General features: G+C 36.5%; 1 protein-coding gene across 1 annotated transcript in view; it reads right to left on the reverse strand.

Moving 5' to 3' along the window:
- The window catches only part of LOC109830749 (protein MOR1-like), a 35,687-nt gene that overhangs the window by 6,883 nt on the left and 2,805 nt on the right, over positions 1 to 25,999 (reverse strand). The window contains 38 exon segments of the mRNA XM_020398111.1: positions 5 to 84; positions 198 to 274; positions 508 to 619; positions 698 to 880; positions 1,155 to 1,256; positions 1,364 to 1,465; positions 1,550 to 1,645; positions 5,132 to 5,206; positions 5,280 to 5,381; positions 5,453 to 5,659; positions 5,909 to 5,965; positions 5,968 to 6,000; positions 6,155 to 6,304; positions 6,382 to 6,492; positions 6,568 to 6,692; positions 6,782 to 6,857; positions 6,956 to 7,105; positions 7,190 to 7,269; positions 7,346 to 7,451; positions 7,533 to 7,640; positions 7,749 to 7,849; positions 8,185 to 8,272; positions 8,350 to 8,462; positions 11,243 to 11,348; positions 12,060 to 12,155; positions 12,257 to 12,328; positions 12,798 to 12,838; positions 12,919 to 13,033; positions 13,113 to 13,178; positions 13,290 to 13,426; positions 19,550 to 19,652; positions 19,732 to 19,851; positions 20,176 to 20,289; positions 20,382 to 20,467; positions 20,638 to 20,720; positions 22,876 to 22,940; positions 23,021 to 23,198; positions 23,307 to 23,386. Coding sequence (XP_020253700.1) covers positions 5 to 84; positions 198 to 274; positions 508 to 619; positions 698 to 880; positions 1,155 to 1,256; positions 1,364 to 1,465; positions 1,550 to 1,645; positions 5,132 to 5,206; positions 5,280 to 5,381; positions 5,453 to 5,659; positions 5,909 to 5,965; positions 5,968 to 6,000; positions 6,155 to 6,304; positions 6,382 to 6,492; positions 6,568 to 6,692; positions 6,782 to 6,857; positions 6,956 to 7,105; positions 7,190 to 7,269; positions 7,346 to 7,451; positions 7,533 to 7,640; positions 7,749 to 7,849; positions 8,185 to 8,272; positions 8,350 to 8,462; positions 11,243 to 11,348; positions 12,060 to 12,155; positions 12,257 to 12,328; positions 12,798 to 12,838; positions 12,919 to 13,033; positions 13,113 to 13,178; positions 13,290 to 13,426; positions 19,550 to 19,652; positions 19,732 to 19,851; positions 20,176 to 20,289; positions 20,382 to 20,467; positions 20,638 to 20,720; positions 22,876 to 22,940; positions 23,021 to 23,198; positions 23,307 to 23,386 — 3,896 coding nt within the window.

The raw sequence follows: 25,999 nt of genomic DNA on the forward strand, positions 1-25,999 counted from the left end.
AGACCCATTATCTCTCACAGATCGACGTAGTGCTGCTCTGGCCTCACCAGGCTTTCCTTCCTTCCTCTTCTCCATATCCCGAGCCTAAATTAAGGGGAAATGGAGTATGGTCAGCAAGAGATTCACCAGGTATCTAATGCATGTGGCGTCATGAATGTCTTAGGAAAGAGGAAGATTTGGCAGCTTCATGTACTAACCTTCCACTTAAATCTATCATCTAGCATACTCTTTTGAGCTTCTGATAACTTTCCGACATACCTCCACACATCGTCACCTGAGCAAATAAAAACAGTGATGTAAGATCAAGTAGTTACGCAGGCATCAATAAGGTCAGTATAAAATATTAGTTCTCTTGTAATAAATGCAAATGAGTATATAGATGATCAGGACAAAAAAGGTTAGAGAATATACAAACATGAGACAAATTTCCAGTACAATGAACAATTGTAATATAAAGGTTTTGATGAATGGTTCAGTTACAACGCCAACTTTAATCTATTAACTCACCAAGATTTTTATAAGCAGTAGCCATCGTGTTTAGGGCAGCTTTCCTAATTTCACCATCTCGCTCAGATGTTAAAGCAGCAACAAGTTGCAAGGATTTTAACTGCCCACCAATCTGCAAACACAGATACAAACAATATAAATAAGAAACGAACCAAAACGCTAACAACGTACAAAGATATGCATGATGCACCTCAGCTCCATAATGATCAAAAAGGTAGCCAACAAGGTCGACACATTCAATCCGAGTTCGGTTATTTTTTGAACGCAACCCCTCCAAGACATAAGGTAGCAGCTTTGATGCAGAATATATAGAAACAATCTGCTTCATCAGTTCACGTATTTTTTCCCGCAGCTTTTCAATATTATGTCCAGACTGCATCACAACAATACGATCAACCAAATCAGCATACCTGATTGTAATAAACAAACTAAAGAGAACTAGAGCAGCTAAACTTATTAAGTAAGAAGAGCAATGACAGGTAAGAGATCATTAGGTAAGAACACCGATAACTCTGAAGAATGCATGCTATAAAATTCAAATGATAGAAAACACTTAGGAATTCATCACTTCCTAATTATAACAGAGTTTGCTAGAATTTGTGAGCACAAATTATTTCCCCAGGAATAAAATAGACAAATGAATCAACCTTCTCTACAAGGCACGGGAGAAACATCGCAGCCTCAGCCTCAGTTAAAGTATAGCCTTCTTCCTTGAGACCATCAACAAGTTCAGGAAGAAACTCTAAGACCTGTTTCCCATATTAGATTGTAGATAAACAACTCAGAACTTATTTTCTAGAGACAAATATAGCACTTGAATGAGAGAATTAGGACTATAGTCAAATAAACAAGCAACCTTTAACAAGCATGTAGTGTTGGACTCGCAGAAGCGCAACACGAGCCATCTTAAAAGTATATCAACAAGTTCAATTATTTCTTTCAAACTTGATGGTAGAGCCTGCATGATAGCAGATGTTTTAGAAGCATCAATAATCACACAATACAGATAAAAGTAGAAAAAAATATAAAAATAAACACACACCTTCTGCAATATGTCAAGACCATCCACTTGTTTCTTGAAATCAGTACTAAGAAGACGTCTATGTACGTCTTCTCTGAAATACTTCACAAAATCGTACTACAAAATAACAGATATATTAGGTGAAATCATATTATTAACAGTAAATTATGACATACTAATTTTAGTTTCCTCTAAGACAAGTTGCACAGGGGATTAGAATAAGAAATATGAACAATACTTCAATCAAAAACTGCAACTGAAGCAACTAGTCACGAACTCTATGCTAAGATCAAGGCTATAAAAAGCGTTACGTGGCCTAGGCATTGGACCCGACGCCTGGAGCCTAGGTGAGGCCAAAACATTTTCCTATTTTTTAGTTTTTAATTACAATTATTGATCGTAAATGCCATGTTATAGAAAACTTAGGCAATGGACTGACACTTTGACCGAATTCTTAAGTTGTAGTGAAGTAGGTTTTGTTGAAGGTTGACCGAATTCTTAAGTTGTGGTGAAGTAGGTTTTGTTGAAGGTTGGGAGAGGTAAAGGAGGTGTTCATAGTTGGATTTTGGAGGTCAGATGGCGTGGAGTCTGTAATGGAGGAAATCACAATTAATGTCTATAATGTGCAATCCATGTAGGCAGACCACGCTCCTCTAGGCGCTCTCAAAACCAAGGTGGGCAGCCTAGGTACCGCCTAGGCGCTAGGACTTTTAAAACATTAGTTAAGATCACTTTAAACGAACAATGAACTAGACTCTTGAGTATATATATTCAAGGTGAGCTCAGCTGTTCCTACAACAAAAATATACCTGATATAAACTGATAAATTGTAAACTATTGAGGCCTCATTTCATTGTGGAGTTTAGAAATCCATTCTTTAAATGGAGGTATAGGTCATGTAAACTGGAATTTACAAGACTTTAACTTGAGTTCTGCAGACACATATTCCTGATGTGTAATAGTGTTTAACACTAAAAAAAGTGGATTCACCCAGCTCCACTTGACGTTTGCATGTTATATTCTCTCTCCATCCCTGCAGACACCTTTCATGATGTGTTTGACTTCAAAAAGAAAAAAGTGGCTACGACAACAAAGCCATTATCCCAAATTTGGGTCAGCTATATGAATTCTACTCTTCCATTCAATTCCGCTGAGGGCTATCTACTCCACTAAGTTCAACATTATCATTTATCACATCCTTCTTAGTAGTTTTCTAACCAAGTTCTCTTAAGCCTACCTATAGTCTTTTCTCAATTAATTATAATCTTATTATTTCTCTTAATTTGTGTACTTAATGGCCTTCGTAGCAAATGACCAAACCATCTCAAACAATTATCTTTCATTTTGTCCTTCATAGGAGCAACCTCTACTTCCTACGAATGTACTCATTCCTTATCTATGTTACCTGGATACTTCTATCTGAAGCCGTACCCAACCCGTACCTGTTTCCACACCAAAACTTCCTTGGACACTCCTTGAATATATGGATATCTTTATTCCAACACATACTCAATTATATAACATATGTTTTAATTTAAAGCACTTGTTGTACACTTCTTGTACATACATTCTACACTTCATATCCACTTTATAATCTACATAATAAATGAAACAATAAAGGGGTTTTTTTGCATATATCCCCCTCAAATCTTCCATATTTGCAAAAAATAACCACCCAACAAAAAATCTAGATATTTGCAAATATACCCTCCAATTCCCTCACATTGGATATTATGTTATCTCTGGTATATTACCGAAAGTTCAGTTAGATTAAGAGAAATTTAATTTATAATATCTAACATACCCTTTCAATATTAATTGGTTCTAATTATATGATCTTAGTAACAAAAAGTAGACTTGTTTCCTTATTCATCTCTTAAACCCGTTGATATACGAGTTCTCCCTCACTTCTTTTCTCCCTAATTTATTCTTCTTTTCCCCTGTCTCTTCTTGTTTTCATGGAAGATTGGCCATAAATTTCTTTTTCTCAATTGCTTGTTATCGAGTTCAAATTTCTAGTAAAGTTTATTGAGGTAATTGAGGACATGGATCTGAGCTTTGAGATGAAGAACACAAGGAGAAGGAAGGAGGAGAAGGCAGTTGGAATAACAAAAATAAGTGTTACTGTTAAATGAGTTTGGGTTCTGATTGTTGATAAGGTTGTTGGAGATTATAGATTGTGTAAAAGATTGATTTCTAAGGGATAACGAGAGTGATATTTCCTGTTGCTTGATTTATGTTGATGGGTTTTGAATTTGATTTATTGACGAGATTGTTAAGGATTCTAGGAGTTAAAGTGATTGCAACACCATGATAATTACGAGAAGAGCATATGTGAGAGGGTGTTCATTTGGTAAGAAATTATGTAAGAATCTGCTACATTGTGAAGAGAGAAGTTTAGGTTTTTATTTGGTTAAAGAGGGAGGGGTAGAAAGGTTAATACTCCATGTTTATGTTTTAAATCTAACACTGTTAGGTGCGAGAGTAGATTAGAAATAGCCAATGTAATAGGAATTAGCAGGTAAATTTGCAAATATAACTGGGAGTAATTTTGCAAATATGGAAGATTTGAGGGGTATATATACAAAACCCCTAAAAACCCAATAAAAATGTAATAGGAATTATAATTCTAATAAAATGTGAATGAAAAAACAATATTCATCTCATAGAAATTATTAATATCAATATATGTATATAGTTGTGTCTGTACCCTATCTTTTACAAATTTGTAGCGTCCCGTGTCTGTAACCATACCCATTTCCATGCAACAGATTTTCTTATAATACCCGTAGTGTATATCCACTCGTTCACCATAATATCCTCATTTCCGCTACACTCTTGTTCTTATTGTCCAACATTACGATCCATAAAGCATTGTGGGCCTTAAACCTATGCCATACCCCTTAGATTTCGAAGGAAGTCGGGGATCACATTGGACTCTAGTGAATGTAGAATATCTTTGAAAACAATGAAAAGAAAAAAAAAATGGACCCACTTGATATAATACTAGACTTGTTAAAGTTCAAGTCAGACCTCAATTATGAACTAAAGTTGTACCAATTACAGAACAGCCTGCAACCGGCTTTGGAGACAAAATCACTTTCCAAAATTAGACCAATTCAGCTTTACCTCTTTCGACCTGAAAGAAAATTCATATAGTAGATCACTGGTTATTTGTAGTCCACTGCACCCTTGCAATTTTAAAATCCCTCCAAGAATGTGCATATTATTGTTTTAAATTTTTCCTCCAAAACTAAGAAACAGTCCTCATATACCATCCAATACCACCCTCCTTGTTTAATTCTTATATGACATAACATTCAGCAAAGTAAAACTATAAACACATGTGAACTGCCAAATCTCCTAGTAAGTTATTGAAAAGCTGCCTATTCCTAATTCTCAAAATAAGCCTTTTTTTCAATTGATAGAATTCAAGATCTACTTGGAGATAGTGGATCTTTAATATGATGTTCCTGTCATCAAGTTTGAATGAGAAGGGATTGGATACAAATCCTTTCCGAAGGTGCCAAATCTCAGTCTGAAAATACAGACACACAAAAAAGCACCATGGTTAAAAATCTCAATAAAATCAAACTATCAAACCTCAATGTCTTGAATCTGCTCAGGACGTGGATCCTCAAATTTGAATCTGCGTACAACATGTCTCTCTCTATCCTCCTGTGTTATAGCAAATCATATGAGAATTTAAACTACGTAGAGATGTGTGGTAACCAGCTGTATACAAACAGACCTTGTTTGAGTCCTTGACATTAAATAAAGCCTGAGATTGGACTGCAATATCTTGAACCGATAAAATAGGGTCTGATTTTGAAGCCCTTGTAGGCAACCCTCTCTGTACATAAATAGATAAATAAACACCCAATATTTTGGACAGGAACTATGTAAGAATGAAGATAAACGAACCGAGGGAATAGACTTGCTGCCATGCTTAGACGCAGCATAACCATTGAGAGCTGGTTTCGCAGTCTTTGAAGTAGATTTGGATACCAGACCAGTAGGAACAGGTTTCATGGACTCTGAGGCTTCAGAAAGAGCTAGACCAGAAGGTTTCAGGCGTTCAAGCACAAGAGCTAAAGCCGGTCCACGCAAATCCTTCAAATTCTTTGTCACCTAAAATCACAGTAATGGCATTCATCAAATACCCCAGTCAGTGCAATGGCTTTACAGACGAGCTTGAGATGTGAAATGGAGTTGTGTATGAGGGTGTGGATGAGTGGCGTCCCTGATGTGTGTATGTTTGACCGTGTGTGTGTGTGTGGTGGGTGGGTGGTGTGTGTGGGGGGGCGGGGCAGTGAGGCGGAGGGGATTAATAATGCTGTAGCAGAGCAAGGCCATGAAGAAAGGTTGCAGGCACTTAACCAACATACCAATTTCTGGGTCACAAACCCTCAAAAATTTCACCACAAAGTGCGATCTCAGCCCAGGCTTTGCCGAACTTCCGCTGACTTATCCTTGCATTGCCGAGAAGACGTGGCTTAACTTTAAAAACATCTAAATGAGGTGCCAAATTCTTTATCCAAAAGAAAGATGATAAAGCGGATAAACTAGTTTAAAGAACCCATATAATTGATAAATGTCACTGCAAATTAGCAGTTGAAGCCTTACCGAGAGTGCCGCAGCAGTTGGTCTCATTAGCTGCAAAGCTTCTGGTAATTCACTATTCTTTGAAAGATGCCTGGACAACCAATCAAAAAGATCCTTTTTCCCTTCTCCAGCAAGTTTTGGGTCAGCCAATGCAACTGTAATGTATGGAACCTAAGTCCAGAAAATATAAATAGATCAATATACAGACAACCATAGAACAAATCCACAACAGCTTAATCAGTAGGTACCATTTTATCAAGTTGCACAGCTCCAATCCATGCATCTAGCGTGTTCAATGTGGATTCCCTCATATGCTTCTTATTATCACCTAAACACTTCAATATATCTGACAAAATTCCCTATATAAATTATAGTGTCAGAATTATGTGCAGGGCACAAATAAACCAGTGAGAGGGAGAAATAGAGTGCAAAACCTTGCTAGATTTCTCAACTGGAGGACCCATAGCAGAAGCAATCCCCGATATTGTAGTCAAGGTTGCCATTACTAAATTCTTATTGCTATCAAACAAACGACCTCTTAGAGCTCCAAGTAATTCAACTGGAAATTGCAAAAGAAATAATCAACATCGTTAGGCTTATATTGCCAATCTCACAATCCACCTAGAGTTGCAACACGTAAAAGCATACCGGTTCCTGCAGCTTGGATGCGTTTGTTAGCTTCTTCCAAAATTTTATTTACCGATTCAATGGACTCCAACCGTACCTGCACTTACGAATAAGCCTAACTGTTGAAAGAGTGCAAGCACAGCTTGATGACAAATATACACACAAAAACAGAAACAAAATACTTAACAACCACACCTTCCAGTCAGGGCTGCTTAAATTCTTTAGTAGATTAGGTGTAACCTTTGCACTAATATCTTCCCGTGGCAAACCATCAAACCCAGAAGCGGAGGCAGAAGATATGGAATCTAAAGCTTTTACAGTTTTCTTTGGAGCTGCAGCAGCACCCTATCAATAACCTCGAGTAAGTATCATAAATTGATGTTCAAAAGGTTGGCAATAGCAGTATAGTTCAGCAATGAATGCCTATACCTCAAATGGATTTTTCTCATATTCTGCTTCCAATGCACTAAGAAGTGCAGGCTTGACATCGACCAGGAAACCTTTAATATCTGCATGCAAGTGAATATTAGAACTCTATTCGAATCATAAGAATCAGAATGTGCTGTTAACACCATAGATCTTTACCTGGACCAACAAACTTGTGTAAGCTTCCAATAAGCTTTATAGTTGAGTTTCTCGTTGCAGCAGTACTGGATTGCAGTCCAATGTCTTTGCAAAAATCAATTAAATCCTAGAACAAATCACATTTTTCAATCAGTAAAAGAGCAGTAAAACTATGGCAAAGAACCATTTCGTCACGAAATACAATTACCTTTAACTTTATATGGGAAACACCAAAATCATCTACTGCAGAGACCATCCACAGAATTCCCTCACTGAGAACTTTTGGATTCTTGTGCTCTTTCATAATTTTGTAGAGCTAACATATAAGCAAAATGGCTAGTTAAATATAAATACTGTTCAAAACTAGCTGCAACGTCACTGCATGAAGATAAAAGATGCCAACAAAACATAAATATAAGCTTACTCTGTTGAATACAAAACCTGGTCCCACTGCTTCAGAAAAGCTAGTAAGACACTTCATTGCTTGAGCACGTGTTTTGATATCTGCTACCCGTTCGCCAATACCTGTCAAAAGGAAGATTAGAGTGGGACTCAATAGTGTGATAATTTGTAAAGCAACTGTCCAGAAAGCCAAGACCAAGTTGCAGGAAATTCAGAATCATATAAAATATGAAGTGATTCTAGAACCGAGAAATGGCAAAATTTTCCCACTTTTCTTACAATGTGTGTCAATTAGAAATTAAAACAGCATAAATTAAAAATGCTATAGACTTTTATGAACACAAATAAATCAGAGATGCTTGGTTAAAGGATATAGAAATTAAAATTAATAAGATAGGAACACGAAAAAAAGATCAAATATTGTTGTACAAGAAATTCATGCTTAATTAAGATCTGACCTTGAAGACAAAGTACAACACATTTTTTTGGAAACCGCTTCACAGTAGATGCGATATATGTTATGACCTCAATCACCTGTTGCTGAACCTACATAAATGAAGAAAAGGTTCAATAAGCCTTACATAAATGATTCTACGTCTTGTTCCAAAAAGGACATATAATACCTGCACATTCTTTTCAGCCCACCCAGGCACAGTGCATAATAAACGAATCAAGATCTCAGCAGATGGATCAAGATCCCCAAGATTCTCAACCTCCTGCTTTAGCAAGCCAATTGCTGCAAAAGATATTATTATCGAGTTACTTAAAAAGATTCATAATGAAGAAATTCAACATTGATGTAGAAAAAAGCAGCATACAAGATACTACTCATATTCTTTCGAACAATGACTATTCAAAAGAAAAGAGAACTTTTTTCCATACACAGATAAGAGAGGAGAAAAACAAAACTGTACTGTGCTCAACTAGTTCTGCACAAGATGGTTCGCATAGCCTAAAAAGCAATCTCACGAAGGTTTTATCGAAGAGAGTAAGGTATGATCCCCATACAACATACATGCAGGTCCAATAAAAAGGAAAGAGGCCGCTAGATAAGGATAAACTCCATCAGTTATAAAGCCAGACAGAAAGAGAAAGCCAGACAGAAAGAGAACTAATAATGGCAGTATATCAACCATCTTAGTTTGAAAGAAAATTTTTGACAAAAATTTGCTTCATTTAAATCTAAATCATGGAAATTCACTGGCATTTGCATGCCAAGAGATTGGTCCGATTAAGAATCTCTGTAACAACCGAATTTAACCACATAAACCAATTGGAAGGCCATTTTTTTTACTATTATTTGAAATATTTTAGGCAACCCAACAGGGACTTCATATATAAAAACAGCATGATGGCATGTAATTTGCATATTGTACGACCTCTTATGTACTAATAAGTAGATTAATGGGGTACAATGTCCACATAGACGAGATAAGATGAAGCACGTTCAAGCCACATTCCAAAATTTGAACTGTGGATAACGAGTCATGTTTCATGCATCCTTGTGACAGTGATCTTCCTACCCACAATAATATTCTCTTTCATGGAGACCAACTCAATAATGATATAAAACGTTGTTGTAAAAAAGCCTCATAGATCAGACATCATGAATTCCCAACCATGATCCAAATGAACTGCAGATAACAAGTCATGTAAGACATACATCCTTGCAATAGTGATCCCTCTATCCACAAAATAATAGTTTCTTTCATGGGGAAAACTCATTAAAAACTTTCTTATAAAAAGCATCACAGATGCCTCTTTAGTCAATATGATCCCGGGGGTGCTTCGCTCATGCCTAAAATTGTAACAAAATCCTTGGTCCACTTAAAGGCTCCCAGTTGGCAAGCTTTAGGGGCTTAAATCTCACCTAACATGCTTTTTAGAGGGACAAATTAGAACAAATCTCCAGTTTGTGCCTTGAATTTCCTTTATACCATTCAACAAACTCGATAAAATGAACTTCAGTGTCAATTAAAGGGCCCTCTCCCCTATATCTCTGATACCTTTAAAAAAATATGCCTATTGGTAAAACTCTCATGGTAGCAAAGGCTCTCACAAATATTAAAAGAGTCAATAGCTAAGTATTAAAAAATTTGATTTCACAGTATTCACTATCTTTTTCTACTTTCTTATATGTTCATGCTATAAGTCTTAGATTGGTGTAAACTCCTTTCTCTACTCATTAATATTATATAATGATGATTGATTAATTATCGCCATGAGACTTAAATGTATTTGTTGCATGCAAAGTTATGAACATATAAAATCATTCAAAATTTAATCTTTTCATGTAATCTATGATATTTATTTATTTTTATTTCTTAACCAAGTCCCTTTTCACCAGGGCGCATCTTATTTATATGCTGTTGACATTTTTTCTTTGTAGTACATGTAAAGATACTTGCATATATAAAATTAGTTCACTACAAGATGGAATAATTAACCCTCGATAAATGTTCTGGGTTAACGACACGATAATATATTTATCTTGAAGATGATGCAACATATTTTCTGTATTTATCTCTACAACTCATAAAAATCATGAAAGAACAATTCTATCATTATTATACTTTTTATTATTAAGAAAATATCATGTATGCTTTTAGCTGTGGAAGCTCCTGAGTCTAAACCGCGTTCTCCGAGCACGGGTTGCTATCCATTTTCCACAACACTGATAAAAAAACAAACCTCCGAGCTCCAGAAGGATTAAAGAAACTCGGATAGTAGCTCCACACAAAAGCATCTGTAGCTCTGTTGCCTCCCTCTCTCTGACATCTATGATAAGGAAGCCAAGGAAATAGAGAGTTTTTGCAGTGGAAGGGGTTTTTCAATACGGATGATGTGCGTACAATTGGAATTATTTTCGTCAGCAATAAGTTTTTAGGTTATCTATGAGGGTAAGAAGTTGGCTCCCACATGTCAAAACCGATAAAATTTGGTGCAACCAATATAACCATCACCAAACCATGAGGGCTGCTTCTTATAATAAAATGCAAGTATGCAACTTGAACAAGGTCAGCACATACAGCCAGGAAGCATGTATCAATACACACATGCACGCCGAGCTAGGCAGGTTGAAGTGATATACAATTAGCATGGTCACAGGCAAACTTGTCAATATAAGAAAAACCATTGCATAATGTGTTCTAATATTCATACTTATAAATGCCAAAATCAGAACTAAAATTGAATCCAGAGACAGTTGAACTGATCCTTTCTCTGGGCGGTGGTGAGGACACAGTATGTGCAGATAAAAAATGCACCACAGCCTAATCTGCTTCCGTAGAGTGATGTGGAAAAAAGAATTACAGATTATTCCTACAATTTCTCATAATGTGCACTGTGCAGAGAATGTGATACCGATTTGGAGGAAAAAAGCAAATCAAATAGCCAAAGAAAGGAAAACTTTTATGTAGTTTCATAGACCAAGCTGTGTCAAGGCAACCAAAATGAACCAAACCACACAGGACTAAAAGTCTAAAACATCTGACTGAAAAAGAATAACACAGAAACCTTCAAGACGCTCTTTCCAAACGCTACTCTTTAACTGAGCGATTGTATCACCAGGAATAAGAGAACCCAATTTGCCTTCAATTTCTTCTAAACTCATCTCTCCTGGCTGTAAACATTGAGAGGAGAAAAGAGAACAAACTCTTAATGCATTCAGAATTGTCATGAATCAGCATTATGTAAAAAAGACAATCCATGATATATCATGTATAAAATGGCTAAATACCCATATTGGTATTTTAATTCCACCTCAATTTCCAACAAGGTATTTTAAATAGGCAAACCCGCTTTAAGACATTTTAATTGATCCAACTAACCAATAAGGCATGGTTTCTCGTCGGCGGGCAAATTTCCGGCGAGATCTCGTCACGTGCATGGCACATGATGTCTCAAAACTCGTTTTTAGCAGCGGCGACGACAACAATCTCGTCATATTCAGCCGATTCGATGGGGTTAGCGATCTCAGGCGGCATCATAATCGTTATTTTATCCTACTTTGGGCTGAATATGACGAGATTGTTGCCGTCGCCGCTGCTAAAAATGAGTTTTGAGACATCACATGCCATGCACGTGACGAGATCTCGTCGGAAATTTGCCCGCCGACGAGAAAACATGCCTTATTGATTAGTTGGATCAATTAAAATATCTTAAAGCGGGTTTGCCTATTTAAAATACCTTGTTGAAAATTAGTGTGGAATTAAAATACCAATATGGGTATTTAGCCTGTATAAAATAAATCCTTTCAACTAAACAATTTACTAAAACTTCTGTATAGAAGTTCAAATTTTACAAATGAATATTCAATCTATTACTGAAATACCTCGACATCTTCAAGCTCAATAGCATTGGACTGTCCGCCTCCATCTGCCTTCTTCATAGCGCCAGATTTCACTGGGCCGCCTTTTTTTGTAACAGGCTGTATGACAGAATCAGTTAATCAAAGAGAGAACAGATCACATATCAGTGCACATATATCATTCTCAGTAAACATGCATAATATCATGAGTTCAAACTCACAGCTGCTTGGGCTGGCTTTTTCCCGCTAAGCATACTTGCTGCTGATCTTCTTGTAAATGAGCTGTCAGTGACCTTTAAAGAAACAAAGAAAGGAATACCCTTAGTTTAAAGGAATGGATTAATTTTAACCTCGAAATTTGATACATCATGCAATTTCAACTGAGCTACAACTTACTTCTCATTAGCTAATATCACCCAAATTTATAGAAACAAAAACTGTATATTTAGAGGATAGGTGTCATGACAATAACACAAAAAACCTCAAAAAAAAATTGACACCAGTCGCAAAAATATATTAAGAATATTAGCATACATAAAGTTGTATCCTACAATGACAGATATATTTCAATGAAGCTAAAGATAATTGATTTTCACAACATTGTACAACCTGTTATAATCAATCGGATATGAGGTTCGTCGTATTATGGAAAATAAGTGATGATGACTACTGTATCAAAATCATTATTATGCCAAACTTAAAAGGATAAATTAATAAAACTAAAAGGGGATAGAAAAGGAAAACATAAGTTACGCAACTAACCTCATGACCAGCAACACTTCCGCTTGAAGTTGAGACAGGACCTGATATCAACAAAATGGCATGAGCATAGCCGAATTTTTTTCGTATAATATAAAGATGTTTCATAATACACATCTCAAACCTGATCCTGTCCCAGAGATCGCACCACCACTAGTCCCAATCATTTCTGAAAGTTTCTTCTTTCTTACTTCATCTAATTTCTCTAATGACCTCTCCAAGGGTCTCATACCCACCATCTAGAAGAGCAAACAACAACGCAAAGTGAAAAATTAATTCCAGATGTAAAGAATAATAGCTCCTATACGATGTGACTACCTTAGCTATAGCTGCCAAGGCAGCAAAAGCTGCATCTCTCACTTCTGGGGTACCATCATTCAAACACTAGACAGGTCAACAGAAGGCATAAGTAAAATGCAACATATATTTAACTTTCAGTCATGCAAATTATCAAGAGAGTAGCTGTAAGAGATAAAGAGCTAACAGTTCACTGACCTCCATACATATAGGAACATAATCCTTGTGCAACTTCAGAACAATTGCTTTATTACTCGTCTCAATACAATATGTGACCCAGTTTAATGTTAATGACCGGACAAGTGGAACCTTATTTTTTACAGCCACTTTGATATCTGAAATTATATGGAGAAAATTAGAACAAACAGAAACAGACAAATAAATAAGCAAATAATGACCAATGGCAACATACATGCTCTTCAAAGGTAACATATAATGTGGCCTTTTGTTATATGGTCGATAAAGCTACATACTACAGACATGAGGCCTGTGTGCATCTACACCATGACCTTATGTTATATCAATCCTCTCCACCATAAAAACAATGACTAGAATTGGTGAAAGCCTGTGTAGACACATGTATAAGAAGATTTCTTTCATATACAGTCTATAACGTAATTATTTTTGTTGTATTGAAGATTCCAAGGGGTGAATCTCCTCTTCATGAAGGATATTGTTAACAATAACACTTGAGAAAAGATGAGTAAAAATGATATATCTTTCTAGATATTAAATACAAGTACAAAATTTGTGGCTGTGTGTGTGCGCGTACACACACAAATATATAAAAAACCTAGCCACTCATTTATTAATATTAAAAACCTTTTCATATCATGCAAGGATCCCTAGGCAATATGAGTGGCTAAAAAGTTTGGTGGATTATATATATATATATATATATATATACATGATGATGAAGCTGGAAAACACTCTGGAACAAACTGAGATCACTCTGTCGCAGGAAACAAACTGAGATCACTCAGTTTAACAAAGGCACAGAGAGAGTTTTAGAATATTTTATTGATTGAATTGCAACTCTAAAACAACCTGACACTAGCTTAAATAAGTAAACGTAACAAATTTAAAACAAATTTTCCTAAGGATCAGGTGACTTTCGCAACTAACTCATGCAGTTATTTGTCCACTTCTCTCGGTCCAGCTTGGTCCCCTGCACGCGTGACTCGGGCGTAGCCACACGTCATGATTATTCCAACATGCTCCCCCTAATCTTGACGTGGGGAGGCCAGATCTTTGACGCCAATTTGCTCGCACATCTCCTTGAATTTGATTCTAGCAAGTGCCTTAGTTAAAATATCAGCACGCTGTTCTTCAGTACTCACATGCTTGACAACGATCAGTTCCTTGTCCACGCACTCTCAGATGAAGTGGAAACGAGTATCGATGTGCTTACTGCGTCCGTGGAACACTGGATTTTTCATTAAAGCTATTGCAGACTTGTTGTCGACGTAAAGAGTGATCGGCTTGGGCTTACAACCAGTCACCTCGCTGATCAAACTCCTCAGCCACAGTCCTTGACAAGCTGCTGCAGTTGCTGCCATGAACTCGGCTTCACATGAGGATAATGCCACAGTTCTCTGCTTCTGAGATGCCCAAGTGATCAGATTCTCGCCGAGGTAGAATGCCATGCCACTAGTACTTCTTCTGTCATCGACATCCCCGGCTAGATTGCTATCAGTAAATCCGACCAACTCCTCAACTTCATGTCCTTTTCCATACACAAGCCCGTAGCTAATGGTTCCCTTCACATACCTTAGGATTTGCTTGACCGCCTGGTGATGCATGGTAGTAGGCCTCTCCATATACCGACTCACCAACCCGACGGAATAAGAGAGATCCGGACGGGTGTGAGTCAAGTACCTCAAGCATCCGATGACGCGCCTGTATTCCGTTGGATTCACCAATGTTCCATTAACATCCTTTCCGAGTTGCAGCTTTGGTTCCATGGGGTATTTTGTCGGGTTGCATTCGTTCATCCCGAATTGCATTAGTACCTTCTTGGCATAGGCCGACTGTCTTAGTGTGACACAGTCCCTTCTCTGGTCCACCTCGATTCCAAGGTAGCAAGAGAGTAATCCAAGGTCACTCATCTCAAACTCCTCCATCATCTGCTGCTTAAACCCCTTTATCTCATCCACACTCGTGCCGGTGATAATCAAGTCATCAACATACACTCCGACAATGAGTGTGTCAGCTCCATTGCTTCTTGTATACACCGCCTGTTCTTGTGAACACCTCACGAACCTAAGGCCCTTCAAACTCTGGTCCAATCGTTTGTTCCACGCCCTTGGTGCTTGACGAAGGCCGTAGAGAGAATTAGCTTCTTAAATTGAGTATGCAAATAACATAAATTATAAATCTCACTTATGTACAGTGTTGTCGTATTTAAAGTTTCAATATGCCTCTTCAAAGGTCATCTGTTGACTATATCTTTTTGTCTGTATTCTTTTTTGCTAAGTACTGTTTATGCTGAACATGTTTGGTTTATGGAACAGTTCATGAACTTTAGTATTGTTCTGCAGGTGGAAGAGCTAACTCACAAGTGTCAGCTCCTAGAAGCAGAGTTGGAAACAACGTCAAGGCGATTGAGGGAGGCCACAGCAATGGCAGGAGAGGAAACTGCAAAATGCAATGCTGCAACGGAAGTAATCAAGTCCCTCACAGAACAAGTAAGATCTCTTTGTACCTGCCTACCTGCCAGAACTTCAGCTCTTAATCTTCTACTACTTTTTCTCTTCATGAAGGGATAAAATCCCCAGATAATATACATGTTCTCGTCAGAAAACATGAAGGGAAGTTTGTTAAGAAAATTATACAACATTAGTCTTGAAATCATCTTGAGTGTCAGAACAGGAGCTGGCTTGTATACTACTATGCATGGTTTAGTTCTCAAAAAATATACAACCACGAACTGTGTAAATTATTTTTGTTTGAGTTAAATGCGGATAGACCCCATGTACTTTCGCCAGTTGCAGATAGACCCCATGTAGTTCTATTTGTGCGGATAGACCCCCTAAGTGAATTTTTTGGCTCTTGGCAGAGTCAAAAAAGTCAAGGAGGCGGATAGACCTGATGTAATTAGTGAGAATAGACCCCAATTGCTAATTTTTTGGTTATTAAAAGAATCAAAGAAGTTGCACCGAGGAGTCTATCCACAGTTGGGCAAATAATATAGGGGGTCTATCAGCACAATGATGATAGACCCCAATTTGCAATTAACTCTTGCTATTTCTGCATGCTATGTTGATGCAAGAGGCGTGCATCCAGGAAACATCTATTTAATTTTACTCCCAAAATCATTACTGCACACGCAATGATATTTTTGAGACCTTCTATTAAGTAGTTTTCTATGTGTTTGTGTATGCTTTTGAATAAACAGTTATCAATTTAATAACATTTAGTTTCCCTGAATGTCAATCAGTACAGCAATTCTCACTTGCTAGATATATTTGGAGTATAAAAGGTGGTCTTTTGGTTTCATTCTAGCGGTTGATGCTTATGTAACATGTGGCCTTCATATGCTTATTTTCTTATTATTCTTTGGTGATTTAATATGAAGCAAAGCATCTAGTGTTCTTGCATTCTGGGTTGCCATCTTTTTTGGATCAAGGTCATGCAACTGATGAGGTTGCATAATAATCTTTGCTGCACTGGGTTTCCCACAGCGGATAATCTTACATATCTGATGGTGATGGTCAAATTATCCCAATCACACTTGCAACATAGAACTTGTTTATAGAGCATTGCTATAATTTGGCTATTAGAATTTTTCAGGTGATCCTAAAAATTGTCAAACCTTTCCATGAGGTTTCCTTGTGGGGTTTCTGGAAGTATGCTTGGATATTTCAACAATATTCCGCCTAGACTTGCTTCCATATTCAATTCCTGGATGCTCATCAGTGTTTTCTACATTTCTGGTGCCCATATGTTCCTCTCAAGATAATATACACATCCCAGAATGTTCTCGGCTTCAAGTATTAATATTCCCTACTTCCTTGTTATTTTCCTCCAATTCAATTCTTATTGTTTACATACAACTCCACATTCACCAATAACCCAGTAAAATAGAACATAAAAGCTGTCCTTTATTCACGATAAGCCATATAGGCTTACTGGCTACAGTTCTGAATGAGGATCCTTTACCTCCTTTACATTTTTTCATTCTCAGTGCAAGCTGATGAGTTATGTTTAATTTGGAAAAGGAAATGTGGAACCTGTATTTGCCATTTCAACCCCCCTCCCCCCCGCGCGCAACCTGAAGCGGTGTTTTTTCTACTTCACTATGTACATCTTCTCCCTGACAAAATGGTCAGATTGGTATATTTTGTAGACTCGGTGACAGATTGATATATTTTTTTTAACTTTTGACAAATTGGTATATTTTGTAGACTCTGGCACCAAATACCCCGTAAATTTGGCTGGAGTTACTGTTCCGACCAGTGCTGACGGGATTTCTTGCATAAAACCTCCTCATTAAAACTTCATCATGCTCCTAAGCCCCCCCCCCGCTCTCTCTCCCTCCTCCTCATCCTCTTCAACCTCCCCCTCTCCCTCCTCATCATCCTCTTCCTCCTCATCCTCTTCAACCTCTCTCTCTCTCCTCTCATGGTCTCCGTTCTCTACAACTACACTTCATTGGCCTCTCGCCTCCCCAAACTCTCTCTCCTCCATCCCGATTTTTTATCAAATTGGCACACTGCCCAATGACAGCATTATTGGTGCTTGGATTGTAAGAAGCTCTATCTAGGGCCTGTTTGATTCTCTACAATTGTATTTTAAGCACAAAAATCAATTATAATTGTTTGATTAAGTTCTAAAATTTTGTTCTGTAGGTATCTGTCGTCTTTGAGTATTAGGTTTTTTGAACTTCTATTGGAATGATGGGAGATATGTTGTAGACTGAATCCTAAATTAACTAACACTTGAAAAATACCAACTGCAGCTTACATATAAATATACATGAGCTATCAAGTGTATTTGGAGTTGTGTTTGCGACTACAATGGCAACTGTATTTATTGTTGCAATTAATAGATATTGAAAATCCTCAAATTGCATGCAATTGCAATTAACCAGTCATCCCCCCAGCGTATGAGTGCAAGTAAGGAGGAGGAAGAGGATGAGGAGGAGGAGGGAGAGGGGGAGGTTGAAGAGGATGAGGAGGGAGAGGGGTGGATGGGAGGTTAGGAGTAGGAAATTGTATTTGATGAGGGGGTTTTTTGCAAAAAATCCCATCAATCCTGGCCGGAACAATAACTCCGACCAAATTTAAGGCCTATATGACGCCGGAGTCGAAAATTTATACCAATTTGACAAAACTAAAAAAAACATACCAATCTGGTTATTTTGCCCTTCTCCTAAATATTCTATCTCTCTTAATGGTTCCCTTTATGGATACTTTAAAGGTGAACGTGGACTTAGACAAGGAGATCCTCTTTCCCCCTACATGTTCATCCTGGGCATGGAGTACCTATCTAGGAGCTTGTATCAAGGTTATCGATAACGGATAGCGTCGCGTAGCGATGAGGCATCGCTAAGGCTATTTCGAGCTATTGCGGCAAAATAGCGGTAAAAAGCACAAAGTCAAATAACGATCTAATTTAGATATGTATAAATACTAAAAAAATTAAAGAAAAATCTAAGAAATTTAAAAGTACATATTGGATGATTTAAAGAGATCATAAACATGAAATAGACATGTAACCATCACGTAATACTGAAGATGACTGGAGTAGTCAAAAAATCGTCGTCTTCGAGAAGAAGAGCTTAGCGGTGACAGGACTGCCCTAAGAGGAGCTCACGGTAAAGGATGTGAGAGGAAGTATGAAGGTAGGTGCCAGAGACTATGAAAGGTGACGGAAGTATGCTGAAAATCACAAGAGACGGTGGAATACAATGATCAAGGGTTGAGTTTAATTTTAAAAAAATAAGCCTCAAACCGCTTTTAAATAGCAGTCAAAAAGCAAATTTCGAATGCAATCGCTCACTATTTACCGTTATGATACACTATTGACCGCTTTTGCGATCAGACATATTCCGCAATATGTCACCGTTATTGCGCGATAGCGTAGCGGGCGATAGCATCGCTGGAAGGGACCGCTAACGCTATTAGTGCCGCTATTGCGGGGCTATTTACTGCTATTTATAAAAGTGATGTATATATGTGTGTGTGTGTGTATACATATATATTTATACATATATATATCTATGTGTGTGTGTGTGTGTGTGTGTGTGTGTGTGTGTGTGTATATATATATATATATATATATATATACACACACACATGCCTATATAGTATGTATACGTGTGTGTGTGTATATAGTATGTATACGTGTACACACACACACATATATATACACACATACTTACACAGATATCTATTTAGTATATGTGTGTCTATATATATAGTGTTGCATAATAAATAAATTTCCAAAGTACTCACCTTCAACAACATCTGCAAGGGCTACGCACCCAGATTTATGCATTGTCTGCAGGGTCTGGGTAAGCGCATCAGTCGCAACAGCTTTTTTCTCCTTTAATTTCTCCTGTTAAGAACAAAAAATGGATACAATATAATATAATTTAAGAAAAATAATGTGTACTCAAGACTGTAACAGTACTTACAAGTAGCACAGGCAATAAGAAACGTGAACTGCCAGAAAAATGATTTCTTAGACCTCGAGCAAGGTTCCCAATAGCTTGAATAGCCTCAACAGAAACAGCTAGGTTAACATCCGTAACTAGCTGCAGCCAGGAAAATGTGAAGAGAAAACAATTTATCAATATTAGATCAGCTACAACAAATTTCTTGCATTAAAACTTACATAATGGAGACAAATAAAACAGTATCAGGCAACAAAGACGACCAGTTTTCAGGTACATAGCACTAACCATGTTAAGTGACAAATATTACCAAACATAATGGCATTCAATGAATAGATTTAGATCAAACTATAAGCATGTACATAATGATGCTACATGAGAGTAAACAATGCTGATCAACTGCAAGACTGCAATTTACCGGACAATCTATCTCCAGCTGCATAAAGATGCACAAGTTGATATTACCTTCTTAAGTGTGCGGCAGACTTCAGAGAAATCACCCATCGCAATTTTCTTTGTTGAAGCTAGTCTAGAAAGTTCTGCAACAGCATCCCGTCTTTCTGACCACTTGGTAGCTTTCTGAAGTCAAAAGTTGGATTCTTAAACATATTTATGACAAGAAAGCACTAAAATAGGGAAGATATTGTCAGCATGTGTAACAGATCACTAACCACTCCCTCCCAAAATCCAGACTTCTCCAAGGGAGTGAGAATATCAACAGGGTCTACAAGTTCATATTCATCTATTTCCGGTGGAGCTGGAAGAAAAATGAAAATTGCATGCAGCAAATTATTGAAAACGTACACATTACTAGTTGATCTAAATTTAACAGATGATATAGATAGACAAAGCGAGAGGGAAAGCGCTGAGAGAGAGGGAGAGCACTGGAAAAAAAATTAATGACGCATTGCACGAAGTGACTCCTACCATCGTTAACGGATTCTTCTGAAGCACCAGTACCCGCAACTTCCATAACAGCTTCTTGTTCAGGTTCCTTGTCTTGCTCAGATCTGAAAGAGAATTTACAAATTTAACATTAATATGATTTCTATCTGGGCAAAGTAGCAAACTTCGACCAACATGCTTACTCCAGAATTTTGCGGTGTTAAGAGTGTAATGAAGTAATCCAAGCCAAATGCAGTACAGCAGAACTAATTTATTCCAAGAGCACAATAAACTATGTTGCATGGAAATGGGTATGGGTGCAAGTATTAGAAGTGATAAATAGGTAAAATGTAGGGCATAACATCACGGCTTTGTGTGTGTGTCTGCGTTTTGAGTGTATGTATATTGACATTAATGATTTACGTAAGAACAGTATTATTCGCTCATTCACATGCTATGAGAATTAAAAATCCTATAACATTACAATGTATCTTTTATTATGTAGATTTTAAATTGGAGGACCGCTTGTTTTTTAACTAGATACCTAAACAACCCTTTAAAATCACAGTTCTAAGTTGGGTATGGACTGAAACAAACCCAAACTATTTCCAACGAGTTCCAAAAAGTGAATGTGAAGTGCAAGATGCACATGCAAGTAGTATATGATGAGTGTTTTAAAACATCTTATATTATTGTGTACATATCTGAATAAATCTATGCATATATTCAAGGAGTGTCGGTGTGCATTGTCTATAATTTTACTATGCTATATTGTCCATCTTTTTATTGCTGACAGCCAACGTAAAACATAGTCGAATCTACATGACATGAATCTAATGAATACAGACTAGAATTCTTGTATCCAATCCCAAAAATTTGGAATGACGGTTTTGTTGTTGTTGTAGGTGTATTTTGGAATGACAGTTTTGTTGTTGTAGTACGAGTGCAGCATACAAGTATCATACGCATCAGGTACAGCTTCATGATAGCAATACCTGCGCAGCATAGACAATAAATAACAATTTTTAGATTTTCAGACTCCCATTACTAAGACTGTATATGCCAGTGTTGCCACTAATTGTACGCTTTAGTGAATTAACAACCACCATAAGGGTCATATCTAATATGATTGAAAGTTATGTTCCTTTATGCACACAACACAAGATTGTCATTCTGAAAGATTCTCAGAGAGCTGTGCATCAATAACATCAACTAAAAATAGATTATCTTTGTTGCTCATACCAAAATTTTAATCAGTAGACTGCCCCAAAAATCTACTAAGATGCTAACAGATTTGGTTTTTAATAGAACTGAAGTTCTATAATGGAACTATAGAATTACATAAAGTAACTTCATGTTACTTATTGATGAACTTCCTAGGAATATCTAATGTTCTTGACAAGTAAACATGTCACATATAATACAACTAGTTCAATCACATTCTGGGTTTGGGAACAGCTACCAGACTGGACGAATAGCCAGAATGCAGAAAATATAAGATGAATATGCAATAAAGTTCAGAAACATATGAAATATGAGAATAAACAGTATCCAACAAGACTCCCAAACAAGCATGAAATGACAATAATAAACATGTTATAGCGTCAATCAAAAGCCTTGCCATTCCATAAGATATCTGTGTTACACTAATTCATTGAAAATAGTATATGAGTATATCTATGTCAGAGAAGAATAATGAATTCGATATAAATCCATAGCCTAGTAAAAACACAAAGAAAACTGAATGTTGTAATTCAGAGACCTACCCGGCAGAGAAGAAAAGGATACTTCGAACAAATAGATATTTTCTTCCAATAGCTCAAAGAATATTGCCCTTACAGAAAATGGGATTCAGAGTACATGTATATTTATAATTTATACTAAGTATCAAAACATATTTATGAAGCTTTGAATAATAATAATAGTTGATAAATCTATATAGCTTGAATGCAAGTTCTCAACAAATATATTCAGAAACCAAGTCCAAATTCACCAACTGAAGAAAGTTTAACCAAAGGAAATTACAGAAGGCCAAAAACAGTTACAGATGACATGCAACAGTCAGTTAACCGAACAAATACTCTCATTATTTTGCAGAAACTAAATACATGCTGCATTTATAAATAAATAAATAAACAGAACAAAATTTCATATGCTGAATTGGCCCTTCCTGTACTTACTAGCGTAACCCAGTTTTCAAAAAGATTAATATGTGCAGATGACCAGTATCTTTAAGAGAAATATAATGTGTTTACGCGTGTGCGCACATATAGAATATACCTTATTTTCCGAGTCGGTCTAGCACTCCCTGTGACATTACCTAGCTCTGCTTCCAACTCTTTTTTCTTTAAACAATACAAGAGACGCACTTAATCATATGCATAATATGAAAAGAAATTCATGATGCTGAGAAAAAATTACTCACCATGGTATCTCTCATTTTCTCAAACAGAATAGACTTCACTATATCCTTGCCAATCCAGCGGCATAATTCAAGTGTCAGGCCTTTAGAGCACGCACGTACGTTCTGATCTTGATGGTCAAAAAGTTCTGGGAGCATTTTCAGAATTTTCTTGGGAGGGATAACCTTTGAACCAAACTCACTGGATATTAAAAAAACATTGAAAAATGGTAAAGCTCAAATTTACTTGATAATAAATAAAAATGCAGAAAAGTGGAGCGTTCAAGATTAAGTGACAGCAAAAGCAAACCTCAGAGCTTGAAACATGACATCAATAGCTGGCACGACCGCTTTTGCAACTTTATTTTTGATTGCTTTCTCCATGGCTTCCTGAATTTCAAAATACCCAACTAAGACCAATGTTGAATATAACAATAAAATATCATGTAATGTCCATTCACGCGATAGCTTAAAGTGCACATAACATTACACATAATGTAGGTTACACTGTTTTTCAATTTAAAACAAAAAAATTAGCCATAGTAATTTAATAAATAGAAACATGGTTTTATATTTTCAAAATATAAAATTTATCTTATAATAACAACTTTGAAGATAAACTTTGTATTAATTTACTAGCAAGTACCACAATACGTATTCAAATATATCACAACTTTACGTACCTCCATAATTTCAAACTCACCTCATTCTTCACAAGTCATTAGCAATGTATTAAATAACGGATATTGGATAAATATCAGATAATCAAAATCAACATTGGATTGCGGAAATCGCGGATATATCAGAAATATGTAAAAGATATCATGGTGTCATATTGGATGATATTCATACATAACATTCTAATATGTAATCTAAACATATTTAATGAATCCTAAACAAAAAAAATTGCATCATGATATATGTTTAGGATGACTAACCGATGGAAGAAACTTGCTTCCCAATTGCATCATGAGTACTTACCGGCGGAAAGAGAGGAGAAAGAACAAAGTTTTTTTTCTTTCTTTCTTTCGTTTTCCTTTTTTTTTTTTTTTTTGAGATGTTCTTTCTTTCTTTCGTTTTCCTTTTTTTTTTTTTTTTTGAGATGGTGATTTTTAATTCTAAAGGAGAGGGGGTTTTATTTGGTATTTGAATTGGGTTAGGAACCCAAAACCACCCACACAACACAAACCCAAATAATACCCAATTTCGCCCGCTTTTGTGACACAATATACCAGCCGATATAACCGAAATCAGCGGATATATTGGGGAATAATTTTTAAAATTCAGAAAATGAGACAAACTCGTAAATATAGTTGCAGGCTAGTGTAAAACCTGATGTATAACAGCCGACATTTTATACATACAATGCTCATAAGTTCATAATCACAAGCATAATAATGTATTGTCACCAAATATTGATACAATGACAAAGGAAGCCATCAAAACTAACAAGCAAGGCTTTAATATCGGTTATCGAGGATTTATCGGGCGGTCAAAATCCATATCGGATAGTGGATATCAGGGATATATCGGTGATAAGTAGTATTTATCGGAGTGACATTACCGGATGGTGATATACATAATATAATATTCTAAAATATAAGTAGTATTTATCGGAGTGACATTACCGGATGGTGATATACATAATATAATATTCTAAAATATAATCTAACCATAATTAATAAAATATAAACATACCAAAATATAAATAATTATGTTTAGGATCACTAACTAATGGTAGGAACTCGGGTCGGGTCAGGTTTAAAGTGCACTGAATAGGTACCCGTAATTAAAAGTCAAACCAAAGGCCGATAAACTGATTTTTTGGGCTGACAATATCGGCCGATAACTCGCTTTATCGCCGCATTATCGATGACAAATATCCAAAAATGATAACCGGTTTAGAATTGAACTTATCATAGTGGAAGGCCCCCAAAACCGACAAATCGTTGATAATTCACTTAGAGTTTCTTTAAACCAAGGTGTAGTGTTTCGTGCAACATTGTGAACTCGTCAAATTTTACGACAAACCCCAACCGTGCATATATGTTATTTGAGAGCTATCAGTTATATGCTACAATCATGCATCCTCACTCTTGAAGAGTCTATCACCTTTCCTTGCATTTTGTACACAGTTTTTAGGCAGTTATTTATCATAAGCTTCATATAAGCTTGCAAGAGGTATTGGAATATAGTCATTGTAGCATGATAATTCATGTATACCAATTTCTATATTTGTTTCAAGGTCCATTACTTTTCGTTATTATTTCTTATGATGGTGGTTATTTGGCTTATAGCACAAGCAACACAACATATTATTGTAGAGAAATTAGAAAAAGCCAAGATATTATTCATCTAACCCTAACCTCTCTGAAATAGAGATTAGGAGAATATTACAAAATAGATATAAGATAAAATCATATCTAATCACATCTCACGATATCTTATAATGTCTACTAAAATCTCAATACTAGTAATATCTAACACCCCCCCCCCCCCAAACTGAAGCATATATGCCATATATGTCTAGTTTGTTAGCAATGGAAATAAAACACCTAGTTGCAAGAGTTTTGATAATGTCATCTTTGCTCGTAATACTTGAAGACGTCAGCAAACAGACAAGCATAGTCACAGCCAAAAGAAACCCCTAAGCGGGTAAGCCAAAGTAAGCCCCTAGTAACCCTAGGCGGGTAAGCCAATAGTAATAAGAGAAAAAGAAAAATCCTTAATCGACCCATTGCTTGTTCACCAATTTGATCTTGATGTCGGCATCCTTTAAGAGAATAAAGATAAAATCAGACACCTTGCTTAAAAGAGAATAGGAGTCTAAAGATCTCAATCTCATCAAAGAAATACCGGACATTGAAGCTAATACCAGAAGATGTCGGTCGGTGGTATTATTCGCGAGATGAACAGTAATCCGGTTACTGTTCACTCAATGGCATAACTTTGTGGTCGTTAGCATGATGAACGGTGACGGCTGCAAACAAGGGGGTAGCGTTT

The sequence above is a fragment of the Asparagus officinalis genome, chromosome 2, assembly GCF_001876935.1.
Source record: "Asparagus officinalis chromosome 2, Aspof.V1, whole genome shotgun sequence".
Taxonomy (NCBI): Eukaryota; Viridiplantae; Streptophyta; class Magnoliopsida; order Asparagales; family Asparagaceae; genus Asparagus; species Asparagus officinalis.